Here is a 19,499-nt window from a genome sequence, read left to right on the forward strand (position 1 = left end):
CTTTAATATCTGCACCCAATCTTGAAGCCCCTGCATCCTGTCTCAGCCCTATTTCCTAGTCTCCTACTCTGATTACAAAATTATCTTTGGTTTTAATTTGGCAAATATGATGGTAATAAGCTCAATGAATATGGAAGCTCTTATTTATCTTTTGGTCTTTTATAGAGCCTATTAAAACTATTTCTGAGTATAGACTAGTATGATGTGAGGGCATGACCTATGATAGATTTTCAGCCATTTTGGAAGTAAAAATTTACAACTTTAGGATATAATAAATGTAAAGAAGAAGATAGGAATCAAAGTAGACTCCAAAATTCTAGCTTGGGATATATATCATTGATGATGCCATTAAGCAAGACTGGAAGCTTAGGAACTTCTCTTTCTCTGCAAATATATTTCTAGAATCTTTCTGATTATTTTCTATTATTGCAGGAGCTCCTTTACTAATATTTCTAATTTGAATATTTTGTGGAGGTGCTGAAATGTTCACCTTTGGCATTGATTTCCACAGTTCAGGAAATACACTGAAAAATACCATTTTCAGATAGAGTTATTTCTGAGACTTCAGTGCTGGACTATGACTAAGACCTCTCAATAGGGAGATGGATTCTTTTTCTTTTAAAGGCACAATACTTTGATTAAATCGGGTAGATATAAACCTGTTTTCGAATCATTTTTCATCTATAAGTATAATAGATAGTAAAAGGGCATATCTTTATTATGTATTCATATTTAGAAAATAATGTTTGAAAGCATATTTGACTTTTTTCAGATAAACCTGAAGGAATAATAATAATTCCTCATTTTGAGGAAGTACCTCTGAAAAATTTGTGCTGCATTTCATATTTTACCTCATTCTATTTCGTCTTTTAATTATAACTAATTTGGCAATCTTTTCTCTTTCCAGATCATTCAACTTCAAGTGGCACATTATCTTTTAAGCCTAGTCGATCATTGATTACTCTTCCTACTGCTCATGTGATGCCGTCTAATTCCAGCGCTTCAATTTCCAAACATAGGGAATCCTTGACATCAGATGGCTCACCATGGAGTACAAGCCTCATGCAGACATTGGGAAGCCACAGTAGGGGGGAGCAGGACTCATCACTAGACATGAAGGACTTCCGACCCCTTCGGAAATGGGCATCTTTATCCAAACTCATTGCCCCAGATAACTGCAGCCAGGGTGGCACTGCACACACACAGGAGTCGAGGAATGGTTTGGAAAAAACAGGGAGGGGCAAGGCTTTAATATCACAACGAAGGACAGTTGGGTCTAGCTGTTTACATGATAGTATGGAGATGCTTAAGTTAGAGGACAAGGAAATAAATAAAAAACGGTCATCAACTCTGGACTGCAAGTATAAATTTGAGAGCTGCAGCAAAGAGGACTTTAAAACCTCTTCCTCTGCTCTTAGGAGACAAACCTTAGACATGACATATAGTGCCTTACCTGAAAGCAAGCCCATTATGGCGAAATCAGAGAGTTTTGAATCTCCAAAATATTTAATGCTTGGTCAACAGGCAGTAGATGGAGTTCCCATTCAGCCTTCTGTGAGGACTCAGATGTGGCTTACAGAACAATTGCGGACAAACCCTTTGGAAGGTAGAACTACAGAGGACTCTTACAGTTTAGCTCCTTGGCAACAGCAGCAAATTGAAGAGTTTCGACCAGGAAGTGAAACACCAATGCAGGTAAAGCTCAAAATTTAATCTTTGCTTCCCTCTAGTGGATGTTATGAGTACAGTCGTACACTTGCAGTAAGCATATGACAGTGTCCACAGTCACATTGTTTTGCTTTTCCTTTCCTCTATAAGTTAATAAGCAGAAATATTATAAACTTAAAGTGTTGTGTTGGTAAACAAAATTTACAAAGCATTTGAGACTAATTAACATGAAAAACTTAAAACTTTATATCTAACTTGGTCTTTCCTTTTCATTTGTTAAATGGGCATAAAAATAAAGAAAGCAAAATTTATTCAATCTAAAGAAACTTGTAAACAAAACCTAAAAGCTTACATAGTATAATAGAGCATTAACTTGAGGGTATGAGATCTTGGATTTTGTTTCTGGTTCTGTAAGATTTAGAAGCTGGATGATTCTTGACTTGTCAGTACTTTCTCTGGGCCTCAGTTTCTTCATCTATAAAATGAGAAAGGGAAACTACAGTCATTTGTAAAATTTTTATAATCATTGAAAATGTATTGAGGTTTATAAATCAGATGTGCTTGTTTAAAAAATTAAATTGGGTATCAAGATTTATTTGTTAAACAGTTTAAAGTAAGCACTTTATGTTGATACCATATATAAATAAAAATAGAATATAGCTCTTAATAGCCCTAGGGAATAACATGTAAATGTATGAATTTCTTAATCTGGAAATGTTTCTATTCCAAGATAATTTTCTACAGCTTATTTTAACAAAGAAACCAATTTTCTGACAAAAATCTTGTCATTCATTTTTTATTTATCAGAATTTTCTGAAACAAATTATTTTGAACAAAAATGATAGAATTTCCCTAGAGTAAAAAATTACTATTTAAATTACTATTCATTAAATTACTATTCATTAAATTACTATTCATTTAAATTACTATTCATTAAATTACTAATGAAAATTAATAAAGAATAAAAGAATATAATCTATGAAACAATAAGGAGATCACTCATCCAGAAACCTCACAAATCTTGAGTGCAGTCTCAAAACATACATACAGCCTAATGTGCTACATTCATAGGAGAACCGTTAACATATCCCATGTACCTTCTTTATTCTTGCTTTAGACACAGTTCTTATAATCTTATTATATATTTTTAAACCACATAACCAAAACAGGAGATCATTATGATTGGATTACAAATTTATTTGTGATTTATCAGTTCAAGTGATTGAAAGATAGGAAACCTAATTTTTCAAATACTATCACATTTTAGTTTTTTAAATGCTTGTGATTTATATGAGAACAGGGATCAGACAGTTGTTTCTCCAGCTAATGTCTTTATACAGAATTGGAGCTGTTCAGGAGGGCTAAGTATACTTATTCCAAGGCGAAGCAGGTATGTGAGAAAGATAACTGAGAAAATTGGGAAAATTTGAAGGAGTGAGCACTAATTCACTCCTTTCATTTTGTTTTGATGTACCTTAAACAAGATTTTCCCTAATGTTGAAGCAGAGAGGATATGGGGTTGGAAGTACATTGCAGAGAAAATTTTATTTTTAAATTTTCTTCCTAGTGTGTGGTAAGGGAGAAGGCTACTAATGGACAAAATTTGCACGTATCCCTGGAAAGCCTTACTTCTTGATTAATCATATTGGGAATGGTCTCATTATACTGCTTTTAAATTTTGGAAAGATGAAGCCAGGTGAGGAAAACTAGACACTTCAGTTGTAATCATTAAATGACTGCTTCCCTTCTAATTTCCTTCTTGGACTACTGCAGAAAAAAGTTCTTAAATACCTTCTCCTTGGAGCCACCAAGTAATCTGTTTTAAAAGCTGTCATCATAGTTGTTTATTAAAAGTCTCTTTGAAATCTTGACTTCCTGTTAATATAACTTTTACATAAAGAGAAGAACCTTAATATGGATCAGCTCATCTGATAAATTGTGATTTTTAAGCATAACTGCTAAACTCTAACCATGAGAAAAAACTTTTTTTTTTTACAACTTAGGAATTTGGCCAAAAGTTATGATCTAATATATAGATTTATATAGAGCTTTGTAGCTCTTAGAGTGGTTTATTTCATTTGATCCTTATAACCTCCTTCCCCTCTCCTCCCCAAAGTTAATTTTAACATGGAAGTTTTGCTATTTTTAGGACTCAGTCCAGAGTAATTATATTGAGCCAGCCATAGAGTCTTATGTGCGTGGTGATGTTCCTTGATCATCTAGAGTGCTGGTAGTGTAGTTCTCTGAAGCATTTTACTTTGTGAATTATGCCCTCAGATAATCAGGATATAGGGCTCCATGTGCAATGTCCACCACTAGTCTTTGTTTTTTTCCTCTGTAATCTATCATACCTCTATCTCCTGTCCCCCCACCCCCATAAGCTTTCTGAGTCTATAGACTGTGACAGAAGAAAAAAACAAAGTCTTTGGGAAGAATGCTCCCTTTCCATGTCCCCCTTGTGTTGCCTTTTTTGGAGGGGGTGGAATGGATGTGTACTTCTACACCTGACAGCAATATCCATTAGATTCTTATAAGCCCACAGTGGATCTCCCAGACAGTGGTGAAGTACTGCTCTCTTTATTGACAAAGTTATTTATCCTTTTTTCTCTTACATTCCTTAGAGTGTTTCTAAACTCTGGGTTCTAGTCATTAAAAAGAGGAGATTAAATTTCATGCCTATTTAAATTATAAAAGTATTTTAATCAAGGTAGGGCACCTAATGATTTCAACATATTTTACTAAAAATTTTCTCTTACAGAAATAAAAAAATTGATAAAATGACTTAAATTAAATAACTTTGTTTTTGTCTAACATGAAGTAAGAATGAAAATTTTATGTCTAACTTGGGAGTGTTTTATGTATTCTATTACGTCCTCTGAAAAGAAATAGTTTTAATATTTTTATTCTTATTTTAAAATGTCACCTATTTTGTCTTTAATTTTTTTACTATTTGAGATAACAGTATCAAAGATGTGGACACTATGACACTCTATCTTAGATAGGATATGACATATTCCTTTGGTAGTTAAAAAATATATAAAGTATATAAATGATTTATATATATATTTTTATATGTTATAATATGTTTGACTTTTTCATCTGTCAACTTTTCTATATAATATTAGCATGTAATTTCTAGACGTTTTAAAGTGTGCTATTACTTAGTGGCAGAGAAGATCTTTTTAGAAAATTTATTACATTCCCACTTTGCCAGAAGACTCAAAAATAATCAAAGGATAAGTAGTGTCTAGATAGGTAGTAGCAAATTCATTACTTTATATAGGTCTGCCCTCTTGTGTCTAGACTGCCCTCTTGTGTCTAGACTAGGAAGTTTTGATTTTATTTTATTTGGAAAAAAGTCACCAAAAATGACCCCTACAAAATCAAAACTATTTATAATTAGAATATTTTATAGTCAGTGTCAATCATAAGTATATTATAATTTAACTGAATTGAAGAAGAACATTCATTTTAATGTAGATAATTTTGATGGTTTGCATTAAACAAAACATTTTTAACCAATTAAAATATAAAGGGCGACATTAAACATTTAAAAATTAGTTGTTTTTTAGTACCCTGTAAATTAAAATTAGAATTCATTCCATAGTAGAAAGTATTTGAACATTTAGTATTTAAAATTTTAAAATACATTGTTTTCATATGTCTTAGTCTTTTTTTTTTTTTTTTTTTTTTTTTTGAGACAGAGTCTCACTTTGTTGCCCAGGCTAGAGTGAGTGCCGAGTGCCGTGGCGTCAGCCTGGCTCACAGCAACCTCAGTCTCCGGGGCTCAGCGATCCTACTGCCTCAGCCTCCCGAGTAGCTGGGACTACAGGCATGCGCCCCCATGCCCGGCTAATTTTTTGTATATATATTTTTAGTTGGTCAATTAATTTATTTCTATTTTTGGTAGAGACGGGGTCTCGCTCAGGCTAGTTTCGAACTCCTGACCTTGAGCAATCCGCCCGCCTCGGCCTCCCAAAGTGCTAGGATTACAGGCGTGAGCCACCACACCCGGCCCATATGTCTTATTTTTTACACATCATGATAGAATAAATAAGTTTAATTTAAAGAATAGGTTTTCTGTTCTGTATCATAATCTGAGTTATATTCTATAATCTTCACAGTGTAAGATTTTAATTTCTATCAAGGACATAATGAAGAACAAAAAAATTCTTTATTTCTGTTTTACTGAGGAAAAGCCCACAACATCACAGTTAATAGTTTGAAGTTAATGTTGTAATGAACAATGTGATGAAAAGAATAGGACTTACTAGTTCAAAACTTTCAGTTTTTAATATCAGTGTAGTTAATTATAGAACATGAATACTTATTGGTTAATTTACTGAGAATAGTGGAGTGAGTATATCATTTGTTATTTATAAGCTTTCTGGTTGTTATTAGGGATCTCATCTGTAGGTGAGGCTTCACTTAAGAAATCCCTTTGCCTCTGTTCTTCAGCTATCTATGAACCAGACTCCCTTCCCCTCCCCATTTCTGTTACCTCTTAGGGATTCAGAATACTTAAAAGCAGTGTCACCTTCACTATTTAGTTAGCAATACTTGTGTTAGAAACCAACGTCAATATTGACTATTTCATATTCTTTTAGTAATCATATTTTAGAAGATATGGTTAATTACACATTCTCTACTCCTTTAATAATTGCTATATTAGTTACATGTCTTGAACTGAAATTAGAATTGTTAGATTATACAGTATAGGTGTAAACTATTTTAGTTTTAATTTTAAACTTGGGTCAACTTAAATTATCAAAGCTTGGTGAATATATTTTCCAGCACTAATTTTTACTTTTATCATTTTACGAGTTGTTAGAAGATGTTTTGAAATGATCAGAGGGGAAACTAAAAATGTATTCAGAAAGAAAATAATTATGGATTACGATTCCCAGATGTATAATCTAGTTTGGTAGAGTAGCCTACAAAATAAGTGTTTATCATCTGGTTGATAGATAAAGGAAAATAGTATATTCTACTACAGTTGACCCTTGAACAACAGGTATGAACTGTTAGGATCCACTTATATGTGGATTTTTTCCTTCCTTTGCCATCTGTGAGGTAGCAAGACAAACCTCTTATCTTCCTCCTCCTTGGCCTACTCAATGTGAAGACAACGAGGATGAAGACTTTTATGATGATCACTTCCACTTAATGAATAGTAAACATACTTTCTTTTCCTTATGATCTTCTTAGTAACGTTTTTCTTTCTCTGGCTTGCTTTATTGTAAGAAAACAGTACGTAATACATTTAACATACAAAATATGTGTTAATTGACTGTGTATGTTATTGGTAAGGCATCTGGTCAACACCAGGCTATTTGTAGTTAAGTTTTTAGGGAGTCAGTCAAGTTATACATGGATTGTCAATGCTCCTTAACCCCCATGTTGTTCAAGGGTCAACTATATAAATAATAGTATAAAAAGTTGATTTCAAAATAAAATCTAAGAATTAGTATTTGGAGAAAGAATTCATATTTTTATTTTTAAAATGCTTGAAATAGTATATTTTTCAGTAATTAGAAATCTTTTATTCTTTTCCATGCCTACATTGAGTATGAGGTTGGAATAGAAGACAACCTATAAAGTCATACTGAAGTTTTAAGATTTCATGACTCCAAAAATATAATATGACAAGTTAAGTACTCTAGCTCAGATAATCATCTACAGTGCCTTAAATGAAGGTTCGACCTGTTCTATTATTATATTAGTAATTATGGCTATCACACTGTCAGATATTAAATTAACCACCAGTTCTCATCTGTTAATCATAATGTCCTAGAGAGAACAGATTTATGGTTTACTTACATGTACTAGAATTCTATAATTCATTGAAATCATTACTTAAGAGAAATTTTATTTATACAAGAGTATGGCATTTTCCCTACCTGATTCTTGTAAACTTTTAAAATGTTAATATGGTATAGAAAAGCAATACCAATTTCTATATTAGAATGTAGGTTCTGATAAAGAGTTACTATAAAAGAGTTTTGTATAATAATAATACTAAAGATAACACATGTGAGGAGTCAGTGTGCTATTTTGAATAGTGACACTTCATTAGAATTATTATTTTGATACTTGTTGAAGACTTGAAAAATACTAAGTTTCAAAGAAGCTTTTACAATGTAATATAAATTATATTTTCCTCAAAGAGTGAAGCTAATGCTTTATATATGAACTGAACTTGTTACCAGTGCAGTTTTAAAACTAAACTCCTATTTCATCTTTAGAAAAGATTTGGGATAGAAATTTATAAATCATGTTGAGGAAATAAATCAAGAGTTACATTTTACATACTTATAGTCATTTTAAAGTTATTAATTTTTGAAAATAAAGCCCTTTCCATGTTTACAAGATCCAGCAGATGGATACATTTGCTAACAATTTGTTTTACTCTAATCTTGACTTTTTCACAAAGAAATTCTTCTACTCTGGAAGTGTCCTATTATACAGTATTGTTTTCCCCCTCTTCATGGGATGACAGATTTTAAGCTGATGTGGTAAATTGCAGATCTGGAGGTTGCAGCAGAACTTCAGAGAAGCATCACGATGATGCAGATCAGCAAGAGGCATATTAAAATGAGACAGAAATTGATAAATAGGTTCTGGAAATTTTGACGTGCTTGTTGAGGCATTTCAATATTTGAGGCTCTTCTTATAGCAGAACGAGTGAGGTATTGGACTTTCTCCATGACACCAGGAAGGCAGGAAGTCTGAAGTTTTAAATGATCAAGAGAGAGATAAAAAGCTGGCAGCCAAACGTGAGATAACTGTCTTCTTTTAGGTGGCCTGGAATGTAAAAAGAGTAAATGGATTAGAGTCCTGTGTGTATCGTATTCTCTGAACAGGTACTCTGAGAAATTTTGCATGAATTCATCTTCTTCAGCACTACTGTATTCAGAACATCAAATGTCTCTATAGTCTGTGTGTGTGTGTGTGTGTGTGTTTGTATATGTGCATGTGTTTCTACATGTGTCTCTTTGTCCTTTTCTGTGTAGTACACCATGGCAGTCTCATTTGTGTTGTGTTTGGAATGTTGTAACGTCAGTCTTTGTCATCTTCTCCCAAAATGACTAGAAGTGTTATAGTAAGTCTTCATTTAATATCATTGATGGGTTCTTAGAAATTGTGTCTTTAAGTAAAACCAAGTATAAGGAAACCAGTTTTACCCTAGGCTAATTGATATTAAATGAGAATTAAGTCCCTGTGGCATATATTTGGTCACAAAAACATCACTAAACTTCCAAATAAAGATCCAAGATGCTACACACACACACACACACACACACACACACTCACACTCAAGGAGATAGATTTTTTTTTCTCTTTGTTTGAGATAGGATCTTGCACTGCTGCCTAGTCTGGAGTGCAGTAGCACAGTCATTGCTCACTGCAACCTCAAACTCCTGGGCTCAGGAAGTTCTCCTGCCTCAGCTTCACCACTAGATAGTAGTACAGGTGAGCACCACCATGCTTGGCTAATTTAAAAAAATTTTTGTAGAGACACGGTCTCGCTGTGTTGCCTGGGCTGATTTCAAACTCCTGGCCTCAAGCAATCCTTCCACCTCAGTCGCCCAAAGTGCTAGGATTGCAAGCATGAGCCACTGTACCTGACTACGTGCTTCTAATATTAAACATTGAAATAAATGGGAGCTATATATGTAAGAAAGATTAATAAAGATATTTACCCAATTTTTGGTGAATCAGTGAGTGACAGCAGCTGTATTGGTGGTCGGTTAATTCAAGGAATAAATGTTTGCAAAGTGAAAATTGTCAGGAATCTGATCTCCATGCAGATCAAAAACAATAGAAATGGCTAGCTCACTGAGGGCTTTCATACTGCCTCATTTATTGTTGTGCGTTTGTGTGATTATCATAGACTTCACAAATTTTTATTTGACAATAATTTTTATTCATCTATTCATTTCCCAACCCACTTATTCTAGCTCAGGGTCACAGATGGCTGGAGCCTTTCCTGGCAGCTCATGGTGCCAGTCAGGAACCGGCCTTGGACAGGCTGCCATCCTGTCTCAGGGCACACTCAACACACACCCACATTCACTCACACTGGGATACTTTAAACACACCAGTTCACCTAACATGCACACCTTTATGATGTGGGAGGAAATAGGAGTACCCAGAGAAAACCCATACAGAGCTACGGGAGAACAGTGCAAACTTCACACAGACAGTTACACTGTTGCAGTGAAACGATGTTGAAGGAAAGGTGTTATTCGAGGACCTGCTATATTTGGTTTAGGGTGCACCTTGTTTGGGGCAAAGTTCTTACATATAGTTTCTTTAAGTCTATTCCTCTCTAGACATAATTGGTGTGAACATTTAGTGTATTAATAGCTGCAGAGCCAATCTTATAAAAAAGAAATGCATTTCATTTTCTACAGCTATGTTAAAAAAAAAAAATGCATATAACAGATTATTTACTGGATCTTAATTTTGGTCCAAAATAAAATAGTTAAATAAAAAGTGTTTTACTGGAAATATAAATTCAAATTGTTTGTCATTCCTTATTATGATTTTATAGCTTTGTAGAATATTATTTTAAATAACATTTAACAAGCTTTGATACTAAGTGTTGAAGACTTCAGGCTTGGAAGGCATAGTAATTGTTATCTTATTTTACTATTTATTACAGGCAGTTTCTATTTATAGACGACCTGTGCTCAAGAGCAGTGGTTTCCATCTTGCCTTCTTTCAGAGCTCCCACAAGCTACTGCTGCCTGTGGAGCCTAAGCTTTGATAACTAATAAACAAAACAAAATAAAAACATAACAAATATCATTATAGAAAAATTAGATATAGATTAAAAATTAACCATATATTGACCATACATTGTTAATAGCTAGAGATAATGGCTATTGACACTTGGGGATATTTCATTTTAAATCAGAACACTTCTGTATGAATTTTAAAATAAGAAAAATTAAGAATAGAGTAAAAAAAACCTCATAATTTAACTGTCCAGAGATAATCACTATTATCATTTGTTGATATATTATTAATCAAGATATTGTTACCCTACCCCAGCTGCCAAATTTCTTTTTCTACCTAGTCTTTATACATCCCTTAAAAGCCCATCTCAACCTGTCAGCCCTTTCCTGAGAGAGACAAGTGAAGAAGAGAGCAAAGGAGAGTACTGAAAATATGTGAAAGGGGGGAAGATATGTGTCAGGCATGACCAGTTAGAGCTTGATATTTACTTTACAAAGAAACCATGTAGTAAATAAATGGTGTTTAGATTCTGTAGGTTTCAGTATTTCAACTTAGCTTTCTTATATTTTGAATTGTATTATAGATTGGGCTATATCATTTGACCTGGGACTCTGTCCTCTTTCATAATATTGGCCTGCAGCAAAGAGTTCCAAACAGCCAACTTACATCAAACCTCATTTTTTTAATGAATTAGAAGCACCTTATATTTCTCTAGTGTGTATTCTTTATTGTTCAAACAGGTGGCTAAAGGTTGTTACTTAATTTATCTATAATGTTCCTTACTTAGAAAATGGCAGCTTAAACTTGGTATGTGTTTGTTTGTTTATTATTTTAAGAGACAGGTCTCACTCTATTGCCCAGGCTAGAGTGCAGTTACACGATAATAGCTTACTGTAACCCAGAACCCCAGGGCTCAAGTGATCCTCTCCTGCATCTGCCTCTACCTCGCAAAGTGTTGGGATTACAGGCATGGGCCACTGTGCCTGGCTGGTATATATTTAATTTAATTACTTTTATTTGAATTCTTCAGATAAAACACTATAGAAATAACAGATTTTTCTCTTGTTCTTTAAGATGATGCATCATTTAAGTTGCTTTTGCTTATATTTGCTTATAGATCTAGTCAATTTATACTGTTGGAAAATTATGGGAAAATTTTCTTTATTCCTTTATGTATTTGCCTAGTTGCATTGTATTAATCTGAGTAACAGTTAAGAAAAGAATAAGCATTAACATTGGTAATTTCTATTTGAACTTACATTTTTGTAGAGGTTTCAGAGCTTAAATAGTCTTAAAAGATCTGAGTTTTAAACATTATTTTGAGGTAAAACATGGAAAAGGAGGGAGATGGCCACGAGTTTATCACAAAGCATATATAGGACTCATCCTCTACCCTGACACTGATGAATGGTACTTCAGTCTCATGAAACATGTCAGCTTTCCATAAATACTCTATTCCCTTTTATGATTTTGTCCTTTGCACATGTTGTTCTGTCTCTGCCTGGAATGCCTCACTCCGCCCGCCTCTACCTTTTGATTCTCTGCCAAGCAAATTTCAGCTTAGAGGCCCAATTTAAATATCACTTCCAATAAAACCTTTCATAAGTCATTTAGGTAGAATTTGTTATCACCTCTACTGGTTTTTAGTAGGGCTTTAGTGCTGCTTATATCAGGATATCTATCAGATGGTGTTATAATTTCAATTTACGTGTCTGTGTCCCCAGTGAGACTTCTTAGTATGAGTAAAGAAACGTGTTCATTTTGTATCCTAGTATGTAGGGCATAAATTGGTACCATTTGAATAAATCAATAAAGTTGAATAAGGGAATTTTTTGAGTGAAAATTTTAGAAAATTGTTAATGATCAAAGATAGTGCTGTGATTAACAGGTTAACTGGTTAGAATAACGAGAGTTTGATGTTGAATGCATAAACTCTAATATTCTTCTCAAGTCTCTTCCTATCACAGATAAGGAAAATGAGGCTCAGAAGATTTACCTAAATTCATGGTCTCCTGATTAACACAACATTAATCTGAAATAGGCTTTGTACAAATGGATATTTGGTGTTTGTGAAATACAAAGAGGCATGCCCAAAAGAGATGAGCTCTCTACTGTTGAACGTATAATTAACGTACTTTAAAGGTGATCTCATAAAACTGCAATAGCTAACTGTTACTGAAAAAGGAGAATTTGTTCTTGGAAACTATTTTAAATAGAGTGTAAAGGAGATGACCAAAGATAGTGTCCTGTTTCTTGTCAAACTTAGAAATATGTCATAATCCTAAAGTGATTTGTAGTTACTTTTTAGTCTTACACTAAAACCGAAAACAAATCTGCTTTACATGCTAAAATGCATTTAATTTATTGGGCTCAATTTATTTTACAGTGGTATAATCTGAAATGTGTTGAGTCCTAATTCTGCCGAACTTCCAAACTTTCTATCATAATAATTAAGACAGATTTCATCCATAGAATATGGGGCTTCCTGTCATATGTTGGAAGTTGAAAAGCTTTGTGTGAGAATAGCACAATCTTATTTTTGAAGTTGTCTATTACCGACCTTTACTACATTATAATTTATGGCATGGTTGTCAGGTGTTTATCATTCTTTTTTCTGTCTCCACTGACAACCACCCTATGAATTTAGAAGACCTGCAGTCTTTTCTTTTTATAAATTTCTTATTGCCAACCGGTTTAATAGAGTAAATTTGATGGGAAGCACAGAAAATAGTTTAATTTTATTTTCATGTTATCTGATATTTTTAGAGCATTCTTTTTTTTTTTTTTTTTTTTTTGAGACAGAGTCTCGCTTTCTTGCCTAGGCTAGAGTGAGTGCCGTGGTGTCAGCCTCGCTCACAGCAACCTCAAACTCCTGGGCTCAAGCGATCCTCCTGCCTCAGTCTCCCGAGTAGCTGGGACTACAGGCATGCGCCACCATGCCCGGCTGATTTTTATATTATATACATTAGTTGGCCAATTAATTTCTTTCTATTTTTATGGTAGAGACGGGGTCTCGCTCAGGCTGGTTTTGAACTCCTGACCTCGAGCAATCCGCCCGCCTCGGCCTCCCAGAATGCTAGGATTACAGGCGTGAGCCACCTCGCCCGGCCTAGAGCATTCTTTTTTTTGAGGGTGGAGTGGGTCTTGCTCTCTTGCTTGGGGTAGATTGCAGTGGCATCATCATAGTTCACTGCAGCCTCAAACTCCAGGGCTCAAGCGATCCTACTGCCTCAGCATCCCTAGTACCTGGGACTACAGGTATGTGCCACCAAGCCCAGCTACTTTTTCTATTTTTTGTAGAGGCAGGGTCTCGCTGTGTTACTCAGGCTGGTCTTGGAACTCCAAGCCTCAAATGATCCTCCTACCTTGACCTCCCAAAGTGCTAGGATTACAGATGGGAGGCACTGTGCCCAGACTAGATCATTCTTTTAGTCCAATCAGAAATATATTGTGTTGGCATGCTCTGATCTTGCATCTGGCCTAAACAGCCATGGAGACTGAAGTTAACTCCCCACTGTCCCCCCCCCCACACACACCTTATTAAAAGGATGACAGTATATGTAAATTGGTTGTTTTGGCACAGGGGGAGTATACATTTACAGATGAATTTAAAAGTTAAATCATCAGAGACTAGAATCAAAATATTGAAAATATGAAAGTTGATTGATAGGAGTTTGGTTGTGGAAATGCCAGATCCTTGTCTCTTGAGTTGCAGGTGAGAGGCAGAAAAGTACTCATAAAGTATCTTGTATGTCTGTGGAATCCATGATTACTCTATTTTTTAGAGGGATGAGAAGAATAAAGAGTAAAGAACTCTTTACTATTCTTTTTGGATTTATAAAGCTTTTGGTTGTGCTCTTTTCCTCAAAGACGGTAACACTGGAAATTTAAAAAACAAATTCAAGATAATATATATATATATATATATATATATATATATATATATATATATATATAATTTTTTTTTTTTTTTGGTTAGGTGGAAGAAGGAAAGAGAAAAACCATAGGCAACTCCAAAACATGTACTAGGTTAGGCAACATGTTGGATGGAAGGTACTATATATAAACTCCTTCAAGAATCCTTACTTTGTCTGCAGTACATCCTATTTTACCAACATAATATCAGATGCATTCTTGTTTAAAAGGAACTGTAATAGACTTGAGAATTTTTTGTGGCCTGCTTTATGACTTGCTAGACAATTGATACTTTAATCATGTTGTATATGCTGAGCAGGAATCCCCACCTATAATTTAATATGCCTTGAAAAACTTGTCAAACTTTAATTTTGGGGGGCTATTCCTTATGTTGAAATAATAAATACCTGAGATTCTTTATCTAATTGTGGAATATAGAATTTTCAAATTTGTTCTTTCAGTGAACTTGGGAATATTTTGCTAGTTAATTCAAGTAATAAACATTGAAGACTACAGTCTGACATTATTTTTAAATTTTTTCCCATTTAATTGGTTCAGAAGATTAGAATTCTCTGTAAATTGAATTTGAATAAACAGGACTTGTCTGTGTTAGGATTGTTTGATGTTTTATTTTTTTTTTTTCCTACTACTTGCTGCCATTACCACATATAAGCCAGAAGTGGTTGTGTATGCATCTTTTTTTGACTTGTAATAAATTAGGACAGTTCATCATTAGATTTATGATCAATCTGTTGGCTTATAAAAATTCACTCTGGTAGAATCATTTCCTTTTGAGATTGCCTAATACTAAACTTGGAAGTTATATTTGAAGTTACTTTGTGGCAGCAACATTCCAGAGCTTTGTTAGTCCAGACTGGCTGTTTGAAGAATCTTCAAGCTGCTTCTTCCTGGTTATGGAAAGAATTGTATGCACTTAAAAATCAATGTATTCTCACTCCTAAATTGACCCTATAATGAAATGTTTCCCTTGGTTTAAAGCTTTGCCTTGAGACGAATTCATTAAACAACAGCATGGAGAGATTTTCTCTGTGAAGTTGGCACATTGCTGTTGCTATTTTGTTTGTAGGTTTGTTTTCATTACTGTTTAGTATTTCAAATGTTGAAACAATACTTTAAAATTTATTTGTAATTAAAATACTCTTTTTAACCCTATAGGAGTTGGGATCAGATTCCTTTTGTTTTTATTGGAAGAGGATGTAGGAAGGGAGTGTTGGTAAACTCTTAAGGAAAAATGTGTGCTCTTAATAAATATACCCCCATTAATGTGAGTGAATTGTTCATTGTTTGAAAGCCCTAAAGATGGAGTACCTTTTCAAAACCACTAGAGGTCCTCAGTTGACTGTGAGTATACTGAGGTGTCGCTATAATTCCAGATTCATTTTTATGTGTTCATTTGCTAAAACATGCTTCAAAATTAGGTAGGGTAAGAACATTGGTACACTATTTCTGAAATGTACAAAGAGACTAATCTTATCTGATTTATTCCACTGTAATTTAGAAGGATTATTTTCTTGATTCCCAACATTCAGATTTATATACTTTGCCAGTGTGATCAGCACTGTGTTAATTCACAGTTTAGATGAAAGTTAGTGATTTTCATAGCATCAATAATAAACAAGATTCAAGTACCTCAAAACAAATGGGGTTGGATATTTAAAGGGTAGGACAAGGGAGAGAGAAATTAAATTGAGGAATTCTAAGGATTTAATATGGAACTATGGAATAAAGTACCAAAGTGGGGTTTTTGTGAAAAGTTTTGAGGAGATACTAACCTAGATTTGGGTTGTTGAGGCTGAATAGAGTGAAGGCATAAGTATTTTAACAATGAAACAAATAAAAGGAAACTTCAGTTTGATTGATTGTGGTATGTTATTGTTTTTTAAAGTCTGTATGATTACTTGGAATTTTGCCTTTTAGAATATATTGCTTAATAAGGACATCTAATAATTTATATTCTTGGTATTGAAAGTGATTAGAATATCACTTAGGCTATTAAGGATATAATGCTTGATGTATCAATTAACTTCAAATGAAATGGCATGGTTTTAAATTAAAATAGAAGTTTGTATTCTCTAGATTTGCCTTGTGGAGTACCATTTACAGTATGTGAGGATTTTTAATATATATTGGTTTTCCAATGTCCTGATTTGTTTTTAAGCCATGTTGATCAGAATATAGGATGTCCCTGTGGTTTAAAGCCACAAAACCTAGGCTCTTGCCAAGGTTTCCCTATTTTCTAGCTCTGTGACCTTGGGCAATATTTGACCTTTTTGTATCTGTTTCCCAAATTGTGAAATAGAGATGCAGTATCAAACATATAGGGAATTAAGAGGATCAAATGAAATATTTATGTATATAGTACATTTAGAAAATTGTTCTTTAAGAATTAAGAATGAAGTTTTAATTTACCCTCCTTATTTCTAGGATTGGAAATAAATATATCTAATTTAGAGAGGTAATTTATAATTTTTCAATTAAAATTTTAATATATTACATAGTTTATACATTATATAGCATTTTAAATACATTAAAATTTTATTTTCTTGTACTATTTTATTTGTGCAAAATTCTCCTGTCTTTACTTAATTAGTGAGATTAAGAAATAATATGTATTCATATATAGCCCAGATGTAATTATTTTCCTTATGTTTACTAAAGTACTATTAAAATAGTTTTGATATTTGAGTTTTAGGAAATGGCAGTGATGTGATTCCTCTTAGTAAAGCAAATACTCTAGTTCTTTCACATTTAAGACTTAATGTTTCATGATTTAAACATCTTTCACATTTCTTCCATTTGACTTCATCTAACACTTTTTTGAGCACTTAGTTTTAAACCATGTCTTTATAAAGAAAGACAATGTCACTTTAAGGGAGAGATGAACTAGTTGGGACATAACATCTGGCACTATGACATTTTTTTGAAATTTGAACAACAGTCACTGTAGCTAATGTAATGTCTATTAATCTGGACATACTAGTTAGCTAAAGATAACTTTAATAGAATTTCTGCTCTTTTTAGAAGTTGTATACTTTTTGGAGCAATAAATGATATGGTGAAATTCTGGTACAAAGAAACAATTCATGAACACTTCATTTGAAGTGTGAGAATGTAATTGGATAGGTATTTCAATAAAAATGCACAAATATGCATATAACAATACCTGTACTGAATGACTTATATAATATCAAAAGGAAAAATATTTTGTGAATATAAAGATGTTGAGAGGCAGTTAGAGTGCTTTAGTGGTAGATAAAAATTAGAAATGTTTTCATATGTCTTAAGGAAAGCTGCTTATGGAATTACAAAGTTCTTATTTATAGTGAACATCTATCATAGTGATTGAGAATTTTAGAGGTAAATTTTATTTTAGCATAAATATAAAAATAGGAAAATTAAGGAAATAAAATCTATGTAGTTTTCTTTATGCCTTGACAGAGGTATAAGGATGAAGAAACATTTCATTTATTAAATTGAGGATTATAACATAAAGAATATAGTAGAATTTGCATAGAAGTCATAAAATTTATTGCCATATAGCCATTCCTGGGCATTTTTTTTCCTTTTCTTTCTTTTTTTCATTCTAAATTCAGGAGAAGAAACTGAGTACACCAGAGGATAATAACGTTCCAAAGGTATATTAATTAATAGGCAGAATAAATATTCATTTTATTAAATTTGCTCAAAAGAGATATTTAGAAATATTTATGTGCCAAAATAATGTCTCTTAAATGTCAAATTATTATTCTGTAACATTAGAAAGACTTTTATATGTATTTATGACAAATGTTTTAAAATTTCCAAACTTCTTTATGATATAGTATTCAATTTAATATAAGCAACTAAATTTATTAAAAGCATAGAATTTTTAGAAGTGTTTATTAAAAGTTGACTGGATTTTATAAACAGGAAAAATCCTCAAGAGCATTTAAAAAGTAGTTTGTATTATATATTCTTAAATTTTATCTTATTAATATTCACTATAAGGAATCATAGTGATAATGTTGGAATAGGTATGTTGATAATATACATGATGTAGTCACATGACTATTCATGTTATTCTATATGTAAATACACAGCTCTCTTTTGCACTCTTTCTTAGCAGAGTAATAGAGAACAAAATTGTCATTGTTTTTGTGTGGAAATATTAAACCACCACTACCACCAAATATGGTAACATAATTGGAAGATTTTTTTAATTGTCAGAAATTCTCATTTGAAAAGCAAAATAAAAGTGACAGTTAAATTAAAATGACAAACCAATAACCAGGATCAAAGATGAATGTGACCCTTTCCATTTCAACGTTAAGTCTCATTCTTACTGTAATTAAACAGATTAAGCATTTATGTAAAAATTAATTTGTCATATTAAACATTTTATTAACTTTGAACTGAAATTTACAAAGTATAATTAACTCTCTTAAAAGTTTTGTAAATTTGAATTATAGAAAAGTAAGAATTACCAAAATTAGAGAGATCTATTTCTTACCTTAGCTGCTGCGATCATCACAATATAGAGTATTGGATTGTGTGAAGTCTATTTGCGTTTAGCTGGGAAGTTTTCTGACTCTTGTTACCAGGTTTATGGGAACAGTTGCAGTAGGTGGAGGAGAAAAAGTGTTCTAGGGAGGTCTTATGATGTCACACAGGAATTCAGATGTTATGATTGGCTAGTCATAGTCTTAGTCTTATCACAACCAAACTGTAGAACTTCATTTATCTTACTTTTGGTATGGAAAGGTCATTAACACTTTGTACTTCATTTTTTGTTTTTAATTTTAAAACATATATGGCAGATAAATGCAAAAAGTAAATATGGGTTGGTAGAAAGCTCTCATTAAAGATTCATGCATCTCAGGCTTAAAGATAATTGTATATTATGGTGATAAAGAGCTAAAATAATTATAATAGAAATTTTAATAGAATGAGAATAATACTGGTGTAAGTGAAACAACTTTCCTTGAATGTTGCTTCTGTTGCTTTAATACTGCAGCTTCTTCATGTTGGTTTCTAGCAAGACAATAATTAAACATTTTCACAGAATCAAATTTTATACTTTTTCTCTTCTTATTTTGTTTTTGTTTCTTGTATCTATATAGGTGTGTATGGAGGAGGGAGTGTGTATGAGAAAACCAGTCTAATAACTGCAT

At 32.9% G+C, this 19,499-nt stretch overlaps 2 protein-coding genes across 5 annotated transcripts in view; one reads left to right on the forward strand and one right to left on the reverse strand.

Moving 5' to 3' along the window:
* The window catches only part of CEP85L (centrosomal protein 85L), a 127,145-nt gene that overhangs the window by 30,929 nt on the left and 76,717 nt on the right, over positions 1–19,499 (forward strand). For all 4 annotated transcript variants that reach the window (XM_012739129.3, XM_012739130.3, XM_012739126.3 and 1 more), the window contains one exon: positions 908–1,695. In XM_012739129.3, the coding sequence (XP_012594583.1) occupies positions 982–1,695 (714 nt within the window). In that variant the 5' untranslated portion in view covers positions 908–981. The remainder of the gene's footprint in view (positions 1–907; positions 1,696–19,499) is intronic.
* Positions 5,824–18,928, reverse strand: PLN (phospholamban). Its single transcript, XM_012739133.3, has 2 exons — positions 18,839–18,928; positions 5,824–8,472 (listed from the first exon to the last, which is right to left on the reverse strand). The coding sequence occupies exon 2, from the start codon at positions 8,373–8,375 to the stop codon at positions 8,217–8,219; it is 159 nt and encodes a 52-aa protein (XP_012594587.1). The 5' UTR covers positions 8,376–8,472; positions 18,839–18,928; the 3' UTR covers positions 5,824–8,216.

This window comes from Microcebus murinus, chromosome 5 (assembly GCF_040939455.1).
Source record: "Microcebus murinus isolate Inina chromosome 5, M.murinus_Inina_mat1.0, whole genome shotgun sequence".
Taxonomy (NCBI): domain Eukaryota; kingdom Metazoa; phylum Chordata; class Mammalia; order Primates; family Cheirogaleidae; genus Microcebus; species Microcebus murinus.

Coding starts and splice junctions, on each gene's coding strand:
- PLN (XM_012739133.3), bottom strand. CDS start 8,375: ATGGAGAAAGTCCAATACCTCACTCGTTCTGCTATAAGAAGAGCCTCA.